The sequence below is a fragment of the Squalius cephalus genome, assembly GCF_949319135.1.
Source record: "Squalius cephalus genome assembly, chromosome: 5".
Taxonomy (NCBI): Eukaryota; Metazoa; Chordata; class Actinopteri; order Cypriniformes; family Leuciscidae; genus Squalius; species Squalius cephalus.
The window spans coordinates 19980793-20000959 of record NC_137126.1 but is presented as its reverse complement, the minus strand read 5'-3'; the positions used below and the strand labels follow the sequence as shown (position 1 = coordinate 20000959).

General features: G+C 38.0%; 1 protein-coding gene across 2 annotated transcripts; it reads left to right on the top strand.

Moving 5' to 3' along the window:
- The first annotated feature begins 1802 nt into the window (after nt 1–1802).
- Nucleotides 1803–19978, top strand: LOC307158746 (uncharacterized protein). Of its 2 annotated transcripts, none has more exons than XM_079871612.1 (12): nt 1803–2027; nt 5880–6018; nt 6205–6304; nt 6401–6486; nt 6590–6758; nt 6858–7037; nt 7141–7263; nt 7538–7650; nt 8986–9013; nt 9098–9200; nt 9279–9381; nt 9517–19978. In XM_079871612.1, exons 2-12 carry the CDS (start codon nt 5881–5883, stop codon nt 19174–19176), a joined length of 10803 nt encoding a protein of 3600 aa, XP_079727738.1. In that variant the 5' UTR covers nt 1803–2027; nt 5880; the 3' UTR covers nt 19177–19978. The 2 variants fall into 2 exon arrangements, with proteins under 2 accessions (XP_079727738.1, XP_079727737.1); XM_079871611.1 differs by having other exon boundaries at nt 1873–2027; nt 7535–7650.
- The last annotated feature ends 189 nt before the right edge of the window (nt 19979–20167 follow it).

Here is a 20167-nt window from a genome sequence, read left to right as displayed (position 1 = left end):
ACAATTAAAAATGTGTTTTGTATTTGGGTTAATCAATCTTTCTGAATTTCAGTCTTTTAGCTCTGCTTTTGTGAGCCCTTGAGTATCTGTAAAAAGATTATTTTTGTGATTTCTCTTTTCTATGGGTTTTTTTTTTTCCTTGACTGCACCAAACCCCTCAAAACACTCTTAACCCATGAACTAAAACTTTCAACACTGTCAACATAATGTTCAACTTAACATTATAAGATTTATTTCTACTGTAACATTCCCCTATAAAATAAGATACAATGAAATTTTCTCCTAAAACAGCAAATATAGGCTATATATATTTGTATATATAAATGACCACTACTTTTGTCCACACTAAGTTGTGATAGACTCTTTTTTCCCCCCTTTTATGATGTATAGTCAAGTGAAACTTGAGTGGTTTGCTATGTGATCTCATGTGAGTGACAGGTTGTGAGTGACCAGTAAACAAGTCATCAGAGAAGAGAAGAGATGTCACTGCTAGAGGGAGGGGAAATTATTTTAATTAAAGATTATGAGGGCATATGAATGTAAAAAAAAATAATAATAATGTGCACATATAAATTATTTATAATAAATACTGCAATATTCCATATAAAAGAAGAATTGTCAATTTTGATCATGGTGACTTTGAACATTCATCAGCGAACAAAAACAGAAGCTCAACCGAACCAGCTTGACGCGCCAGAACAAACGCTTCCGGAAGCTCAAACGCACTGCGTAACACGAGAATGAACTTCAATGGTTCTTGCACGTCAAGCGAACATGCTTGAGCTTCTGTTTACCACAACTAATGTGTGAGTTGATGAATGTTTATATGTGAATAAAAGCCTACATTAAATTTGTTCAAAGGATCTTGTCTCTTCAAAACATTTGGACTAAACTGCTCAATTCATATGGATTTGTTTTACGAATTCTTTATGAACTTTAGAAGCGTCAAAATGGTAGTTGCATAGCTGTCAATGGAGGGACAGAAATCCCTCATATTTCATTAAAAACATCTTTGTTTGTGTTCCGAAGATTTTACGGGTTTGGAATGACACGAGGGTGAGTAATTAATGACAGAATTTCGTAGAACTAACACTTTAAGCTCTATGTTATGTTTGTCACTGTGTATTGCAAAATTCCTGATCCTTGATTTCACTGTGTGCATAAAAAAAAAAAAATAGATTAGGTAATATGATCCAACGTAATAATTTCGCAAGATGATCTTTTGAGACAAAACACGGATGTTTTTCAGTTTTGTTGAAGGTAATAGCAATTGTTTTTCAATAACTGTCACACAAATTAAATGATAGTAGGCCTATGTGAAGTAAATTGCCTAGCTGATGAGGCTAAAGCCTATGTTGGGTCTTCCTCTACTGTTTGGACTGTAAACCATGCATGCATGGCCGGACTTACCATTAGGCTTGACTGGGCTGCAGCCCATGGCCCCCGCCCAATATGTTGCGTACGGTATAAATTGTTCTAGGAACCTCAAAGCATATTTTTTTAATTCATTTTTGCATGCATGCTATATACCACAGTTATAATTTTTCTGTCATTGCATATTATGGTGTCTGAACAGTCTCATCTTTCTCTGATTGATTTTCTGCATCAGATTTTCTTTCAGGTGAAGTCAGATTCTACATTTGACTAATAGCTATGATTTTTTCTTCTTCTGATAGGCCAGCTACTCCTTAAGATTTAGTTATGAAATGTGGATAAAAATGTGCTATTTCAGATAGGCCTATGTTTGCTTTAAATATCAAACGCGTTCCAGATTAATGCCCGGAATGTAGAAGGTTTTGAGCAGTGTGAATGTGATTGCATAACGCGATTGTGCGCTCATCTCCCGTTGGCTGCTCGTGCGCTTCTCAAAGTGGAGGGAAAGAGAGTGAGGGAGGGGGCTTGAGCTCGCGCTTGAATACACAACTACTATGTAACAGCCACGTAATATTCATTCACGGAGATTTACGGGAATTAAAACATATTATAGCCCAATCGACGGGAATTTAAAAAAACAAACAAACAAACAGGTAAGTTCAGCTTGCTTTCTATAACAAATGCTTTGTCGTTATTTTTGTTCTTCAAATCAGAACAGAGTAATGGCGTGACGTGCCAAGCCTGCATCATCAGCGCACTGGATTAGTGTTTGTTTACTAAGCTTCTTCTCGCTCCTGCTTGAGTTCAGCAGGTCCGCTATTTAATGAATCATGCATATTTGTTAAAATTAATACATGACAGCCATTCTATGTCGAGAATCTTTTGCGTTAAACTGTTTTAACACTCTTCCACAATTGCAGAACATGTAAGAGCAAGTCCATAAATTTTAATTAAGTATTTCATTATTAATGACACATGTGCGCTGTAGGCTATGTTATGCAATTGCAAGCTTTCGGGGGGCTGCATATTTTGCCAGCGTTTTACTTGACGAATCCTGCTCGGTCCACCTAAAGAGTGAGCTTATTCGCTCGAAAGGCCCACACTCGTTAAATATAGATGTTTTTCTAAAGGTTTTTTTCTTTTTTTTTTCTTTTTTTTACACAGCACAGTTGGCCATCCTTACTCAAAACCTCTCGAAGCACACTTCGACTCTCGTTAAATAGCAGACATAGGGTTTTTTAGGGATATTCTCGTATAGGTTTTTAAAGTTTTTCTCCATAAATGTCTCTAGCTCAGATCGAGGAACACGTAAGAGGTGTTGAATTAGTTAAAGTTTGTTTTGGTTCGTGGGACTTTAAATGCAGGGATTCCTCCTGCAGCGTAGCGAGACGCACACACCCACTCTGTTTTCCCGAACCTTTCATTGCTTTTGTTAGGGGCCCCATGCATCTCACTGGCGACCCTAGGGACCTTTTCTTCCATTATACTTTAAAGCGTGCGCTTTACATGAAACTCGTCTGGGATTTCTGTATTTCAAACTTTATCTTTGATTTCTTTCTTTATATAAAAAGCTTCATTAAAACAGTGTGTACGTTGTATAATATAATATAAAAGGCTATATGTATTGTATAATATATTACAATTGGTGGTATGTTTCAGGTGACTGCTCACAAGTGTTATCTCAAAGTCATTTAATAATTTAATTAATTTAATAATTGTATTTTATTTGAATGCATGCAGCAGATAAATGTTGATACCAATAGCACACATAGCCTACTAATGTGTTGAGTGGATGTGTAGAATTTTTGCATACTTATTTTCATGTTGGCCTACAATGTCATATGTAAATGCCATGTGCAAAACACCTCCTACATGTATTTTAAACGAACATGGGCAATTTGTTCTGTGTACAATACATTTCATAAAAGTCTGCTGTTCTTTTACATGGATAATATAAGAATGCAGTGCATTTTTAAAATTGGAGAGCAACCTTTTAACCTAATATTATTGATAGCTTTGAATTGATCGTACGAATCCATACATGACTGCAGCTTTTAAAAGAGGGAGTTCATCTGAAGTTGACATTAACTTCTTGTCATCAATTTTGTTAATCTAGCACATCATGACAACCTTGCAGTTGCAAGTTGCAGAGCTGGTTAGCTCTTATGTTTGAAATCTTCCAGACAACCAGATATAACCAGTTGTAGTTTACAGTGAGCAGGTTTCTGCAAAGAGCTGATATTTATACTCAGTTGCCCTGCAGGTGTGTACATGAGGAAGGTGTTCATCTGGTTCTCAGCAAACCCAAACACACAGACACACACAAAGCTTGCTCTTCTGCCTCACTGGTAATGTTTCCTGACAGAAGGGCCATTGACTAATTAATAAGGCAGCCCTAATTTCCCTGTCAAATGTATAGGCACATACATGAACAAACCCACTTTGTTATGTGACTTACTAACAACACATTCTTGTATTGACTGGTTCAGGCACAAGCTGACATTCAGTCTGTGCTCATAAATGCATAATTAATTACATATTGACTCATTCTTGTAGCTTCTGGAGTGTCTGCTTTGTATTCAATGTTTTTCCCTAATAATACTGAAAGCGTTTACAGTGCATGTCATTTATCATTGCGATTTGCACTTTAAATTTAACTTGAAATTATAAACTTGATCTTTAAGACGAAAGCCTTGGACGCAGAATTTAAGACAATTTTACACATTAAAAGAATGTGCCAAACCATAAAAGGGGCCCACAGCACAGACGACTCTTTGTTTTTGTATTTATCTTACAGACGTTGCTCCTCCCACTTACTATATGTTCTTCAGCTCCAGGACTCTAGAGCTACTTATGAAATGCAAAAGAACTACTAATGTCTATGTGGTTGAGATGAGGCATTCTGGTGTGTCACACCTCCTCATTAAGCTCTCCATGATATATCTTTCTATCTCCACTGCAATAATCATCGTCAAAAGCAGCTGTCGCTTCTATCACTCAAGGGCAATTCTTAGCCTTATGTCGCAAGCAGCATTTACCACATTCCAAAAAAGTCACAGTTAAAGAGGTAAATACATTAAAAAATATATGAAGCCTCTTGCTTTGTAGTGCCAAACTCTAAGTTAGATGCCAACATGCATTTGTGATAACGGGTTCTACTCTGAACAATGAATCTCAGAACAGTAAATCACGATTATTTCTGAAATCCTATTTTTTTAAGGTTGAAAATGAATCTTTGCTTATTGTACATTTTATGTTTAAAGGGTTCTATACATATTCTGCCATTCAAACAAAATGATGTTTCACTATGCTCATCAGGCAAGAATCAAGAATCCCGAAAGAAATGTATCACAGTTTCTACAAAAATGTTAAGCGGCACAACTGTTTTCAACATTGATAATATAATAAATGTTTCTTGAACATCAAATCAGCATATTAGAATGATTTCTGAAGGATTATGTGACACTAAAGACTGGAGTAATAGAGTGCAACATCGTCCGCTTCCTTTTGCGTCGGTGCTGGTTCTGGAAGTAATCTTTTTCCATTCATTTTTCCAATGGGGATTTATAAAAAAAAGTCTTTGTTAAAGAGGTTATAAGCCATGAACCAAGCCAATCAGCTACAAGGTGAATCACAACACTAAAAACTTTGATTTGAAGCAAAACATTTCTGAAAATCAGACAAAAAGACAAAGAAGACTGTGTAACAGCTTTAGTGAGGGAAAGAGTTGTTAATCCATGAAGCATTGCGAACAGCATAAATAATCAAATTAAAAAATGATGGAGAAATACAAAATACTAATTTATGAGTGTTGGTTTAATATATATATATATATATATATATATATATATATATATATATATATATATATATATATATGTGTGTGTGTGTGTGTGTATATATATATATATATATATATATATATATAAAAATAAATATATATAAATATTATAAATATATATAAATATAAATATATAGACATTATAAATATATATAAATATATATTTATATTAAAATATAATATATAAGTTTAGCACAAATTATATATATATCAAATATATGTACAAACATAAGTATTTAGCAAGATCGGCTCCGATTACATGATTAAATGATAATGTAATTTGCAGTGTTTCATGGGAGTGGGCGGAGCTAAAAACTATTTTGGCATGTGTTGCTTTTGGCATGTGTCTAATTGGTGTAATTGTCTATAAAGCATCATGGGTAATGCAGGTTGGTTTTTTTTGTTGGTTTTTTTCGCTTTTAAACACAATTATTTAAAAAAATAAGCTGAAATAATATGTGCTGACGGCTTCAGCAAAAGCAAATACCAAGGATTAACAACCTCGTAGTTCACTCATGAGTCCAAAAAGCTGTGATAACGGGACAAAAAGCAGTCATACATTATCGTTTACGACTTATAGCCAAGATAAGACATACAAGTTTAGATATTTTGTGAGTGGTATTTTTAAAAAACAAAAACACATATACTATCATTTCTTCCATAGGATGGCACTCTATCCTGTAGATATTCTGACAAATGTGGATCACGAGTTCTTAGAGCTGGCAGCCAAGGAATACATGTCTCAGATCCTCTGCAGAAATCCTGACACAGCTGAGTACTTCAGCCTACCTGATTCCAAACAGGTAAGATGCGAGGTGTTATCTATAATGTCTGCATCCTTTCCCTTCAAAATGTATATTTAATTCTCAGGAAAGCTTAATATATTTTTTGCATTTTCTTTTTTTCCTTGATGGCAATAAACAACAATTCTTATATGAATGTAGCTTTAAAACATTTTCACATTTTCAAGTATATTCTCTTGTTGACAGATAGAGATTGGACTCTGCAATGTGAGTTTTGTCCCTCTATATGGAACAGATACTAAAAAGAAGCTCCTTGCACTGTTCTTACCTAATGACTATAACACAGGTAATAGGTCAGAAGTTATGAAAATCGGAATCATTTGTAACATATTGTGATGTCAATGCTGTATATTTTACCAGACTTATCACATTATACCTGCAGTTGTTGGGCTTTATTTGTTGGGTCAGTGGTGGGGAGTTGAAGATGTTCTTAAAACAGCAGAGCCCTCAAGAACGGGCCTGATCAAGGTCAGTGTTTTCTCTTTTTTATGCAAGGCCAGTAATGCTTATTTTGAATTAGTTGAATCATTTTTTTATAACTACTACAAGACTAGTGCCATGCTTATCGTAGGTCAGCACTCTTGGGGAGAGGATAGTCCTATATGTTCTCAACAGAATTGTGTTGAGAAATGAGAAGAGCAGTGAAGATGTTTCCTTTCTCTGCCATTGTGAGCATGAAAGTGCGAAAATACTATGGAAGGATGGAGAGGCCATTGGCTTTTACTCATACAAACCCAAAGGTAATGACAGTTCCTTCAAAGCCTCATATAACCCCCCCAGACCTTACTTGTTGTTTTTACAATAAAAAACCCCCCTGTCATATTACTCTTTACTTACAGGTAGCTTGTGCAGATACTTCTTGACCCAGTGCTATCAACTTACTGTCATGGACACAGTATTTGTCAGGAAGTGTCACCGGGGCAAGGGTCATGGCGTAAAGATACTGGAAGACTTTGTTGGTAGCTTCAGTGAGGAGCATATAGGGTTGAAGTTTCCTCTTTCTGAAGCTATTTATAAAGGTATAGAAACAGACTTACTTTATGGTCAAATGTCACCTTTGCTCACATAACAGATATTATTCCTGGTTTCAACGTTCTGTATCTCCAAACTCTTTCGTTACAGTTTGTGAGAAGTACTTCAGTATACATCCAGCAGACAAAGAGATTCTGTGGGAAGTAGAGAACATAGGAAGCCCTTTCCAGAGAACTCTGATAGCAAACAGGCTACAGAAGTTGAAGCTAAAAGGTAAGGAAAATATCTGTATTTTCTGCTTCAGTGATATGTAAATAAAGAAACAAACAATACATTGACTTCCAAAGCCATTTTTGTCTATTCAGTGCTTTTGTCTGACACAATGATGTCTTTGAATTACGTTAATCTGGTGTCTTTTCTCTGCAAATATTGATATTTGAGATTACTTTTGATAATAAATTTGATTAATTAATTAGCATATCATGCAATTACTCTGATTACATGTTTAATGGATTGCAGCCCTAATAATGTCATTCTTTATTAGCAGAGAAGGACCAGGTTGTGAGCAAACTGAAATTTCAGGAAGATGCTGTCATTGCTCCAATGGAAATTGAGATCACAAAGGTTCAGGAAACCATTGAATACACAGTGGAGATAGTGGTAAATGAATTTCTGATTCTTTTACCTTTGTATTAATTAACTTTGTGTTGACAGAAAATAGTTTTGATTAACTTTTGAACCAGTCCTCCTCTGGCCAAATGAACGCACATGGGGCCCTATTTTAACGATCTGAAACGCAAGTGTCAAAGCGCAAAGCGCAAGTAACTTTGTGGGCGGGTCTTGGCGTTGTTGCTATTTTCCCGGCGGGATAAATGACTCTTGCGCCAGGCGCAAATCTAAAATGGGTTGGTCTGAAGTAGCTTCATTATTCATAGGTGTGGTTTGGGCGTAACGTGAAATAAACCAATCAGAGCGTCATCTCACATTCCCTTTAAGAGCAGGCGCGCTTGTTCTAAAGCGGATTCCTATTATAACGGCGGATTTGCCAGACGCACGCGAGGAGCGGTTCACTGCCGAGGAGAGCAACGCTCTCGTCAGGGACGTTGGGGATGGAGAAACCCACCCAAATTAACTTCGGTTAAAAAGGCGTATGATAATTTGGGTAAATGTGTAAGCTAGATGTATGCTTTTATAATAAATTGTCTATCTATCTATCTATCTATCTATCTATCTATCTATCTATCTATCTATCTATCTATCTATCTATCGTAATAATGTATGATTTGCAAAAATGAAAACTGCTGCTTCTGTGTAGATGAGAGAATCAAAGTGTATGCGCGTTGTGCACACGCTACATTGATTATGGCCAAGCATGCGCCCTTAAAATAGCATATGAATAACATGCGCAACGCGCCACTGACTTTAAACTATTTTTTCCTGGTTAGTGGCGCAATTGTTTTCTAAACCTGCAAAATAGCATGAAGGAACGTTTGCGCCTGAACACGCCTCCTTTTTTGCGCTGAACCGCCCAGGGAGCGCAAGTTCATTCCCTAGTTTAGCGACGTGCTTCTGTGGAGGGAAAAACGCGCTTTGCGCGGGTGCAAAATAGGAATGATACATGCGTCGGTGTACAAAGTCATTTGCGCTGGGTGCAAGATAGGGCCCATGGTGTTATTGTGATAGCAGGGTGCATCACAAGTCAGATTGTGGAAGCGATATCATTCAGGATATTTTATCCAGTTCCTTCTGCTGGAAGATCAGGATACATCACGCTGGCATATGCAAATTAAATTCATCAACTCACAAAATGAGTTGGCAACTGATTCAATTTTTAACATTTTGATTATTATATAAATGTCAAGATGGATGCATATTAAATATTTTTGATCCAATGCACATTCAAAGAAGACTGAATCTTTAAATTCATATTGAATCTGTAAATGCTGAAGTATATTATGAAGTAAATCTTATATCTAATGTTGATATTAACTTTAGGAGGAGACCATTACAGACATCACCAAAGGCAAGTATAATCTTTTTGTTGAACAATAATTTGTTCAATAAAGACTCTCCTGCCTAATCTAACTGATGTTCTTCACTGTTACAGAAGTAGATGACGTACCTGTCTCAAGGCGTGGCAGAGGTAGCAGCCTGAAACGCAGAGGTATCAGAGAAAATTCAGAGGAGAGGCTTTCAAAGAACATAATCAGGTATCATATTACTTGTCAGCCGAATACCATAACAGTATTAAATACTACATTGTGTACAATTAACTATGTCTCTCAAAGGGTGGAAGACATTGAGGCAGGAGTTGAAAGTCCAATTGAGGTGGCAACTGAGGAACATCTTGATGACACTTTTTCTGTAAAAGAATCAGAAACTGTACTCAGGGTATGAATTCAACCAAATAAACCTATGGCTCATGTATTTTCATTACTAAACAGCTTGAACAGTATTATTATGTACTTTGTTTAATTAACAAAGTTTCAGTACAGTAATTAACATCCATCTTCTCTAATTTGGCAGAGTACAACAGACACAGTAACTGCAACTGTGACAAACATATCAGAGCTTAGAAGTTCACAGAAAGAGGTGGAAAAAGACACAGTCACAGCTACATCAGAGGGGACTCCAGTCACCCACCTCACCACAGCTGGGGAAGTAAAGAGCCAGAGAGGCAGTGAAGAGGAATGTGAAATTGTTAATGTGGAGCACACTGTTGTAAAACAAGGAGCCACTATAGGGTCTATTGACCAAAGCCAACTTCACTCTGTGGTGGATATAGAAATTGTAAAGATGAGTACTGGAACTGAAGAGGAACAAAATGAGAATTTAGAAAAGAACAAAGAGGTTGAGGAAGATAAACCTGTGTGTGAGACAGAGGAGGAGGAAATAAAAAAAATGCTGGATGAACCTGCAGAGGAAAAGGCTATGAGTGGGACTGTTGAAATGGAGACTCTTGCTAACAAAGCAGAATCAGAATCTGAGGTTGAGGAATACAGAGAAAAAGAAGAGCTTACAGTGGAAACTGATTCTACTATGGACGCTGAAATCACACAGGGGGAAACTGTAGATGTAGTTCCTGAAATTTCAGAAATAGACCAAGAAGAAGCACCACAACAGTCATCTGTAGAGTCTGCTGAGGTACATAAATGGAAAACAACACCTGAAGAGGACCAGAAGACAGTCGAGAATAGCTCTAAAATGTTGACATTGAGTGAAGCCAAAGTTGTGCTTGTAGATTTGCATAAACTTTCTCCTGAAGAGGCGAATGATTGTAACAGAGTGATAGATATTGCTGAACAAGATAAAATGAAGCACACAATGTCATCTGAGCAACAAGCAGCTGAAGAAATTATGATAATGGAGGAACAAGATAGTACATTGGACACAGAAAAAGGATATAATGGAGCAACTGATGCCAAAAGAACTCCAGAACAATCAACTGGAGACAAAGAACAAGAGGGTGAGCCAGAACCAGAAACCACAGAAGTTGTTCTTCTAAGCCAAGTTGAGAAACCAGAGGAGAAAAACACTGAACAAGCTAAAGAGGATGCACAAAAGAAAGGATCTACCGACACTCCAAGTAGATCAACAAATCTTGGAGATCAAACTGTTGACCCTAGGTTTACGGTTAGATGTCTCAGAAGTACTTTGAAACAAATCAAGATTGCACCTGTTAGGAAATCTACACGTAGCAAAGCAGTGATTCAGCAGGTAGAATGTGTTGAGCCACAACACGAGGCCAAATTCAGGACTGATGAGAGGGATGACGTTATTGCAGAGGATATAGGTCCAGAGGAGAGTGACGAGGCAAACACAAATGTTGATGAAACAGTAGTCATTGAATCTGGAAGTTTTGAACTGCTGAAAGCTACAGAAGAGAAAACACCTCAGATTACAGAGACTACTGAGGGAGACATCCCACTTGTAGAAGCAGAACCTGATGAGGATGTAACAGAAAAAGTTAAAGAAATCAAAATGATTGAGAACAAGGAAGCAAATTTAGCTGGACAAACAAACAGTGACATAGAGATGAGCAGTCTTGCTCAGGAGACAGATGTCCAGGAAGAGGAGGTACCAGTCAGCACAGAGATAAATCTCAGACGTAGAACAATAAGAGTTCAGTCTCCACTGAGAAGAAAATCTAGACGTGTACAAAAACAAGAAGCTGAAGCAGATGTTGAACATCAGGAAAGACACACAGTGGTGACCAAGAATAAAACTGAAGCAATCTCAATGACAGAAGAGAGAGTTGAAGAAATTGATCAAGAGGTCAATAAGATGGAAAACAAGGAAGCAAAATTAGCTGAGTTGGAGCCAGTGGAAGAACCAGACATGATTAGAAATGAAGATGAAAAAACTTCAGCATCAACAGAAGAGTTTGTGAATGTCTGTTTACCGATTATTACAACAGAGACCAGTTTTGAAAGTCTTGATGATATGGCAAACTCAAACACTGTGGAAACTGCAGCTGTTGATACTGAGAAATCTGAGATACTGATGGGTGTAGAAATAGATGATCAAGAAAAAGAACCTGATGAGGAGAAAGAGATAGAGGATGGTACTCCAGTAATAAACTTACAACAAGCCACAGTAGTACTTGTAGATTTGAACAAACTTTCCCAAAATACAGAAGAGGTTGGAACTCCAGAAGTCTTAAAACATTCCCAACTGGAGGAACAACTGGAACTGGATAAACCAGATAAAAGTGTAGATCTGTGCAACCTGGCATCAGAAGAGGAGGTACAAAAAGAAGAAATACAAACACAAGAAGACACTGAAATGATCCATGAGGAAGAAAAAATAGAGGAAGAAAACACAGTTGAAGAGCAGAAAAAACTTGATAGACATGACATGACATTTGAGGAGCAAAAGCCAACAGAAGATTTGGCCACAATGCCAGCTCAGAATGAGGATGATGGAGTGAGCAGTCTTACTCAGGAGAAAGAAAAAACTGAAATAGTCCCAATCGCAGAAAAGAGTGCTGACAAAGTGGATCCAGGTGCAGAAAAAGAGAAAGAGAAAGCACCTCAAAAATCAACTGTAGAGGCTACTGAGAATGTGATCCCATTTGTAGAAGCAGAACCCGAAGAGGGTGTAGTAGAAAAAGAAGCTCAAGAAATTAACCAAATGGAAAACAAAGAAACAAATTTAGCTGTGACAAAGGACACATATGAGGCACCTGAGATGGGAGAAGAAGCCAATTTAGAGCAACAGAAAAATGAACCATTGTTTAAAAATGAGAAAGAAGCAGCTGAGACAGAAAAACCCATGGAGATGGACCCAGTGGTTAGCAAGGGGCAAACACATGTTGTAGAGGGGACCACCATTCAAATAGAGGAGGTCTCACAGGTGGAAAGCACTGAAACCAATCAAAGTGACAATGCAAGGATCACAAGGAGAAGTCTCAGGCTCAGTGCAAAATCAGTTACATATACACAGAATACCAGAAAATCTACACGTCTCCACAAAGCAGAGTTGGAACCAGTAAAAGAAGCAGATATGAGTAGAAATGAATATGAAGAAACCTCAGCAACAACAGAAAGGACTGTGAATGTGGGTATACCCATAATTACAGTAGAGACCAACTTGGAAAGTCCTGATGAAATACCAAACACAAATGTTGAGAAAACTTCAGCTGTTGGACCTGAGACGTCTGTACTGCTGATGGGTGTAGAAACAGATAATAAAAAGGAGGCACCTAAGATTTTAGAGGAGGTCACACTTGTAGAAGCAGAACCTGATGAAGAGATAGAGAAAGATGATGGTACTCCAATAATACAGCTGCAAAAAGCCACAGTAGTACTTGTAGATTTAAACAACCTTTCCCAAAGCACAGAAGGAGAGAGTGACACTCCAGAAGTCTTAATGAGTTCCCAGACAGAGGAACAACTGGAACTGGATGAACCAGATAAAAGTGAATATCAACTACGTATACAGACATCCGAACATGAGAAACAGCAAGAAGAACTACAAAAAGAGGAAAATACGGAAAAGAGCCCTGAGGAAGAAGAAGACAAAATGGAGGAAGAAAACACAGTTGAAGAGCAGAACAAACTTGATAAACAAGACATAACATTTGAGGAGCAGAAACTTACAGAAGTTTTAGAAGGACAAAGTTGTGTAAAGGAGACAGAGATTGTAGAGGAATATAAGGCAGTCATAGATGAGGATGTGGAAGAAACTGTAACATCTGAAGAACATCCAGAAGCAACAACAATGGCAGACAAAGCAAATATAATTAAGGAGACAGAAAATGATCAAGATGTTGCTTTAAAAGAGAAACAAACAGACAGTGATGTAGAGATGACCAGTCTTGCTCAGGAGGCACCAAAAGCTGTCCAGGAAATCTTAGAAGAGGAGGTACCAGTCAGCACAGAGAGAAGTCTCAGACATAGAAAAATAAAAGTTCAGTCTCCACCAAGAAGGAAATCTAGACGTGTACAAAATCAAGAAGCTGAAGTAGATGTTGAACATCAGGAAAGACACACAGTGGTGACCGAGAATAAAACTGAAGCAATCTCAATGACAGAAGAGACAGTTGAAGAAATGGATCAAGAGGTCAACTTGAAGAACGAGGAAACACGTTTAGCTGAATTGGAGCCAGTGGAAGAGGATACTGAGAAGGTTGTCCCACTTGTAGAAGGAGAACCTGATGAGGATGTAAAAAATGTTGAACCCGAAGAGGATGCAGAACGGGGATTTGAAGAAATCAACAAGATGGAGATCAAGAAACCAAGCTCAGAGAACGATGCGGCTCCTGAGATGGGAAGAGAAGAAGCCAATTTAGAGCAACATGAAAATGAACCATTGTTTAAAAATGAGAAAGAAACAGCTGAGACAGAAAAACCCATGGAGATGGACCCAGTGGTTAGCAAGAGGCAAACACATGTTGTAGAGGGGACCACCATTCAAATAGAGGAGGTCTCACAGGTGGAAAGCACTGAAACCAATCAAAGTGACAATGCAAGGATCACAAGGAGAAGTATCAGGCTCAGTGCAAAATCAGTTACATATACACAGAATACCAGAAAATCTACACGTCTCCACAAAGCAGAGTTGGAACCAGTAAAAGAAGCAGATATGAGTAGAAATGAATATGAAGAAACCTCAGCAACAACAGAAAGGACTGTGAATGTGGGTATACCCATAATTACAGTAGAGACCAACTTGGAAAGTCCTGATGAAATACCAAACACAAATGTTGAGAAAACTTCAGCTGTTGGACCTGAGACGTCTGTACTGCTGATGGGTGTAGAAACAGATAATAAAAAGGAGGCACCTAAGATTTTAGAGGAGGTCACACTTGTAGAAGCAGAACCTGATGAAGAGATAGAGAAAGATGATGGTACTCCAATAATACAGCTGCAAAAAGCCACAGTAGTACTTGTAGATTTAAACAACCTTTCCCAAAGCACAGAAGGAGAGAGTGACACTCCAGAAGTCTTAACGAATTCCCAGACAGAGGAACAACTGGAACTGGATGAACCAGATAAAAGTGAATATCAACTACGTATCCAGACATCCGAACATGAGGAACAGCAAGAAGAACTACAAAAAGAGGAAAATACGGAAAAGAGCCCTGAGGAAGAAGAAGACAAAATGGAGGAAGAAAACACAGTTGAAGAGCAGAACAAACTTGATAAACAAGACATAACATTTGAGGAGCAGAAACTTACAGAAGTTTTAGAAGGACAAAGTTGTGTAAAGGAGACAGAGATTGTAGAGGAATATAAGGCAGTCATAGATGAGGATGTGGAAGAAACTGTAACATCTGAAGAACATCCAGAAGCAACAACAATGGCAGACAAAGCAAATATAATTAAGGAGACAGAAAATGATCAAGATGTTGCTTTAAAAGAGAAACAAACAGACAGTGATGTAGAGATGACCAGTCTTGCTCAGGAGGCACCAGAAGCTGTCCAGGAAATCTTAGAAGAGGAGGTACCAGTCAGCACAGAGAGAAGTCTCAGACATAGAAAAATAAAAGTTCAGTCTCCACCAAGAAGGAAATCTAGACGTGTACAAAATCAAGAAGCTGAAGTAGATGTTGAACATCAGGAAAGACACACAGTGGTGACCGAGAATAAAACTGAAGCAATCTCAATGACAGAAGAGACAGTTGAAGAAATGGATCAAGAGGTCAACTTGAAGAACGAGGAAACACATTTAGCTGAATTGGAGCCAGTGGAAGAGGATACTGAGAAGGTTGTCCCACTTGTAGAAGGAGAACCTGATGAGGATGTAAAAAATGTTGAACCCGAAGAGGATGCAGAACGGGGATTTGAAGAAATCAACAAGATGGAGATCAAGGAACCAAGCTCAGAGAACGATGCGGCTCCTGAGATGGGAAGAGAAGAAGCCAATTTAGAGCAACATGAAAATGAACCATTGTTTAAAAATGAGGAAGAAACAGCTGAGACAGAAAAACCCATGGAGATGGACCCAGTGGTTAGCAAGAGGCAAACACATGTTGTAGAGGGGACCACCATTCAAATAGAGGAGGTCTCACAGGTGGAAAGCACTGAAACCAATCAAAGTGACAATGCAAGGATCACAAGGAGAAGTCTCAGGCTCAGTGCAAAATCAGTTACATATACACAGAATACCAGAAAATCTACACGTCTCCACAAAGCAGAGTTGGAACCAGTAAAAGAAGCAGATATGAGTAGAAATGAATATGAAGAAACCTCAGCAACAACAGAAAGGACTGTGAATGTGGGTATACCCATAATTACAGTAGAGACCAACTTGGAAAGTCCTGATGAAATACCAAACACAAATGTTGAGAAAACTTCAGCTGTTGGACCTGAGACGTCTGTACTGCTGATGGGTGTAGAAACAGATAATAAAAAGGAGGCACCTAAGATTTTAGAGGAGGTCACACTTGTAGAAGCAGAACCTGATGAAGAGGTAGAGAAAGATGATGGTACTCCAATAATACAGCTGCAAAAAGCCACAGTAGTACTTGTAGATTTAAACAACCTTTCCCAAAGCACAGAAGGAGAGAGTGACACTCCAGAAGTCTTAATGAGTTCCCAGACAGAGGAAAAACTGGAACTGGATGAACCAGATAAAAGTGAATATCAACTACGTATCCAGACATCCGAACATGAGGAACAGCAAGAAGAACTACAAAAAGAGGAAAATACAGAAAAGAGCCCTGAGGAAGAAGAAGACAAAATGGAGGAAGAAAACACAGTTGAAGAGCGGAACAAACTTGATAAACAAGACATAACATTTGAGGAGCAGAAACTTACAGAAGTTTTAGAAGGACAAAGTTGTGCAAAGGAGACAGAGATTGTAGAGGAATATAAGGCAGTCATAGATGAGGATGTGGAAGAAACTGTAACATCTGAAGAACATCCAGAAGCAACAACAATGGCAGACAAAGCAAATATAATTAAGGAGACAGAAAATGATCAAGATGTTGCTTTAAAAGAGAAACAAACAGACAGTGATGTAGAGATGACCAGTCTTGCTCAGGAGGCACCAGAAGCTGTCCAGGAAATCTTAGAAGAGGAGGTACCAGTCAGCACAGAGAGAAGTCTCAGACATAGAAAAATAAAAGTTCAGTCTCCACCAAGAAGGAAATCTAGGCGTGTACAAAATCAAGAAGCTGAAGTAGATGTTGAACATCAGGAAAGACACACAGTGGTGACCGAGAATAAAACTGAAGAAATCTCAATGACAGAAGAGACAGTTGAAGAAATGGATCAAGAGGTCAACTTGAAGAACGAGGAAACACGTTTAGCTGAATTGGAGCCAGTGGAAGAGGATACTGAGAAGGTTGTCCCACTTGTAGAAGGAGAACCTGATGAGGATGTAAAAAATTTTGAACCTGATGAGGATGCAGAACAGGGATTTGAAGAAATCAACAAGATGGAGAACAAGGAACCAAGCTTAGAGAACGATGCGGCTCCTGAGATGGGAAGAGAAGAAGCCAATTTAGAGCAACAGAAAAATGAGTCATTGGTTAAAAATGAGTCAGAAAAACACATGGAGATGGATAAAGTTTCAGTGGTTTGCAAGGAGCAAACATACGTTATAGAGGAGACCACCATTCAAGTAGAGGACGTCTCACAGATGAAAATCTCTGAAACCAATGACAATAAAAGTGAAAGGATCACAAGGAGAAGTCTGAGGATCAGTGCACAGCCAGCCACATCTACACAGAAGACCAGAACATCTACACGTCTCCACACAGCAGAGCTGGAACCAGTGAAAGAAGCAGATAGGAGTAGAAATGAAGAAACCTCATCAACGACAGTAGAGACCGTGAATGTCTGTGTACCAATTATTACTGTAGAGACCAACATGGAAAGTCTTGATGAAGATGGAGATTTGGTTTTCATGAGTAGAAAGGTGGAAACTACTTCATATGAGCAAGAGAGAGACATATCAAATGATAAGGGAAAAGTGGATGAAGCTTTGCCTGACAAATCAACAGATGAACAAGAAGATGAGACCAAGAGCTCAATTAAAACAACTGAAAATAAAATTCTGGTGGAAATGGATAAAACACAAAAAGTTGCAGAGGGGGGAGTTCAAGATGAAGAAAAAGCAGAGCCTCAACAGGAAAATGCAGACCAGAAACAAGAGGAGAATACTCAACAGAGGGGAGAAGATGAAGCAAGAACAAGCTCAGTAGAAGAGGATGCTACTCAAGAAGAAGAAGCAGTGTCAAAGGAGGAAAATGTGGGGGAAACCAATCTGACAAGTGAATTTAAGACTACAGCTGCGGAGGGGAAGTTTGCTTTAGAAAGCTCTGATCAAGAGGCACTCTTCATTACAAGAAGAAGTCTCAGATACCGGACAGTAACAGTTCAGTCTACACCAAGAAGAAAATCAAAACGCCTCCACAGACAAGAGGTGGAGTCAGAAAAAGAAACAAAGGACAACATATGTGGAAATGAAAATGACTCAGCAATACAGAAATCAGCTGATGATTTAAATATCGAGAAGGAGAATGAGGCATTAAATGCTGAAGAGAGCATTACTGATACTGAATTTGAAAATTTGAAGACAAAAGAGGGAGAAGGCATTATTCAGGTAAATATAGAAGGAAAGGCAGAGGAAACAGGGACAAAAGATGATACTGTAGAGGAAGGAAATAAAATCCTGTTTGAAATCAATGAAAGTAACAGTGCCAGCCCAGAAAACACTGAGCAGAACAAGACTCAAGAGGAAAATCTTGAGAGAGATGTACAGGTGCCTAAAGAGCAGCAGGAGGAAGAAGTCTCTAGTGTACAGGAGGAAGAGAAACCACTCCAGGAAAAAGAAACTGAGGGAGCAGTGCAAGGAAGTTCTTTTGATTTGGAGGAAACAACAGTGGAAAGGAGAACCCTGAGAAAAAGAGTAACTGTTGAAACGGCTGCTCGAAGAAAATCCAAACGTCTTCGCAAACAAGAGCACGATGAAGATAGTGAGCAAGTCAAGGAAGAAGTTATGCAACAAACTGAGACAGTAGAAGTGACATCTACAGCAGACAATGTAGAGCTGAGCTCAGATGTTCCTGCAGCAGTTTTTGAGGACAGTAATTTGGGTGGAGGAACACAACAGGAAATCCAGAAAAATGCAGAAGGGACTAAATCAGATGGATATTGTAATATACATGAAGACACCAAGACAGATGCAGGTGAATCTCAAGAGGAGCATAAAGAGAAAAGAGTAAATAAACCTCAGACAGATGAGGATAACGAAGAGCTTATGGAGCAAAATAGCAGGGAAGTAGAAGAGACAGGTGAATTGGAGGAAGTGATAGAGCAACATGTGGAGGCAGAAGAGCAAAGGCTTGAGTCGGGCTTCACTTTAGAGTTGGAGGTAGAGGAAACATCTGATCAAGAAGTAAACAAAGCAGATGAGGAAAGCAGAGTGGCAAAAGACATCATATTCACACCTGCTGAAAAATCTGATGAAGTTGAAGAAAATGTCTCTGATGAGGATGAGAAAGGTCTTCCCATTGAAAAGCATGTTCTTCAGAGCGGCTCAAGTACATCTTCAAGCAGACGAAGATCAATGAGACTGCAAATGCATGAATCTAAAAAGAACTCTAAGGAAGATGAATCCGATTCCGAGGAGTCAGAAGAACAACAAACAGCGAAACAAAGGAAAAGAAAAGCTATAACTGACTTGACACCTGCACGCAGATCAAAACGCTATGTTAGGGCAAAAATTGTTTAGCAGATTTGTGGGTCTTGTATTAATACAGACCTCCTATGCATTTCTTAAGGGACCTACCAATTATATAATGTGAAGTTTTCTATTACATTTTCAAATGCAAAATCCTGCAAATTATTTTACAACTATTTTTTTTCCTGAAGTACTGGGGATTTTATAAAATACTTGTTTCTTTACTGGGTTTAATTAAATTAAGCATGATAACTATAACTTTTTAGTTGGTAATATCTACCAATATTTTTAAGTTAGACACAGTTATTGTTTCTTTTAAAATTTTTATTCTACATTGTGCTTTGCAAATTAATTATAGAGGTAGTTTTTAATGTAACACTATTTTTATATATTCCACAGTAATTCATCCATTAAATATCGTTCCTCATTTTCGGAGTAAACGGGCAAGTGTTTTGTGTGAAATTTTTCCCAATGTGCAGTATATGCTTCCATTACATATAGTGTACCTTTCTAAGGTGAGTTTGTGACACGTTTTGTGATTGCAGTGTACCAAATTACAGAGAATCTGCCACAACTGCCCTTGTTTTTATTGCCAAGGAAATTATATTAGTCTTTTTGTGAATCTTAAAGCAATACATTTTGTCCTATTTTAATTTTCATATCTTTTAAATAGCAAATGTTCGTGAATGTGTAATGCTATAGGTTTGTTAAAGGTTTCACTTTTGAATATTAAAATGTGAAAATAATGACTTTTCTCTTTTTACCTCTGTGATTGTCCTGTGAAAACATTTTCCTGAACTGTGATTTCTTAGCTAATTTGGCTTAAATGTTTAAATAAAGTCATAAATTACCTGAGGTTATTTCATTTTATTTGTGTCAAATGTGTGTTTAAATAGGCTCCAGCATCCCATGCGATCCTACAGTGCATAAAACAAGCAGTTTGGGAAAAGGATGTGTCAGTTGTTTCACATACTTACAGTATTTGTTTGATTTATTTAGATTTATTAACACTAAATTCAAAGTAACTCACTTAAAAACACAT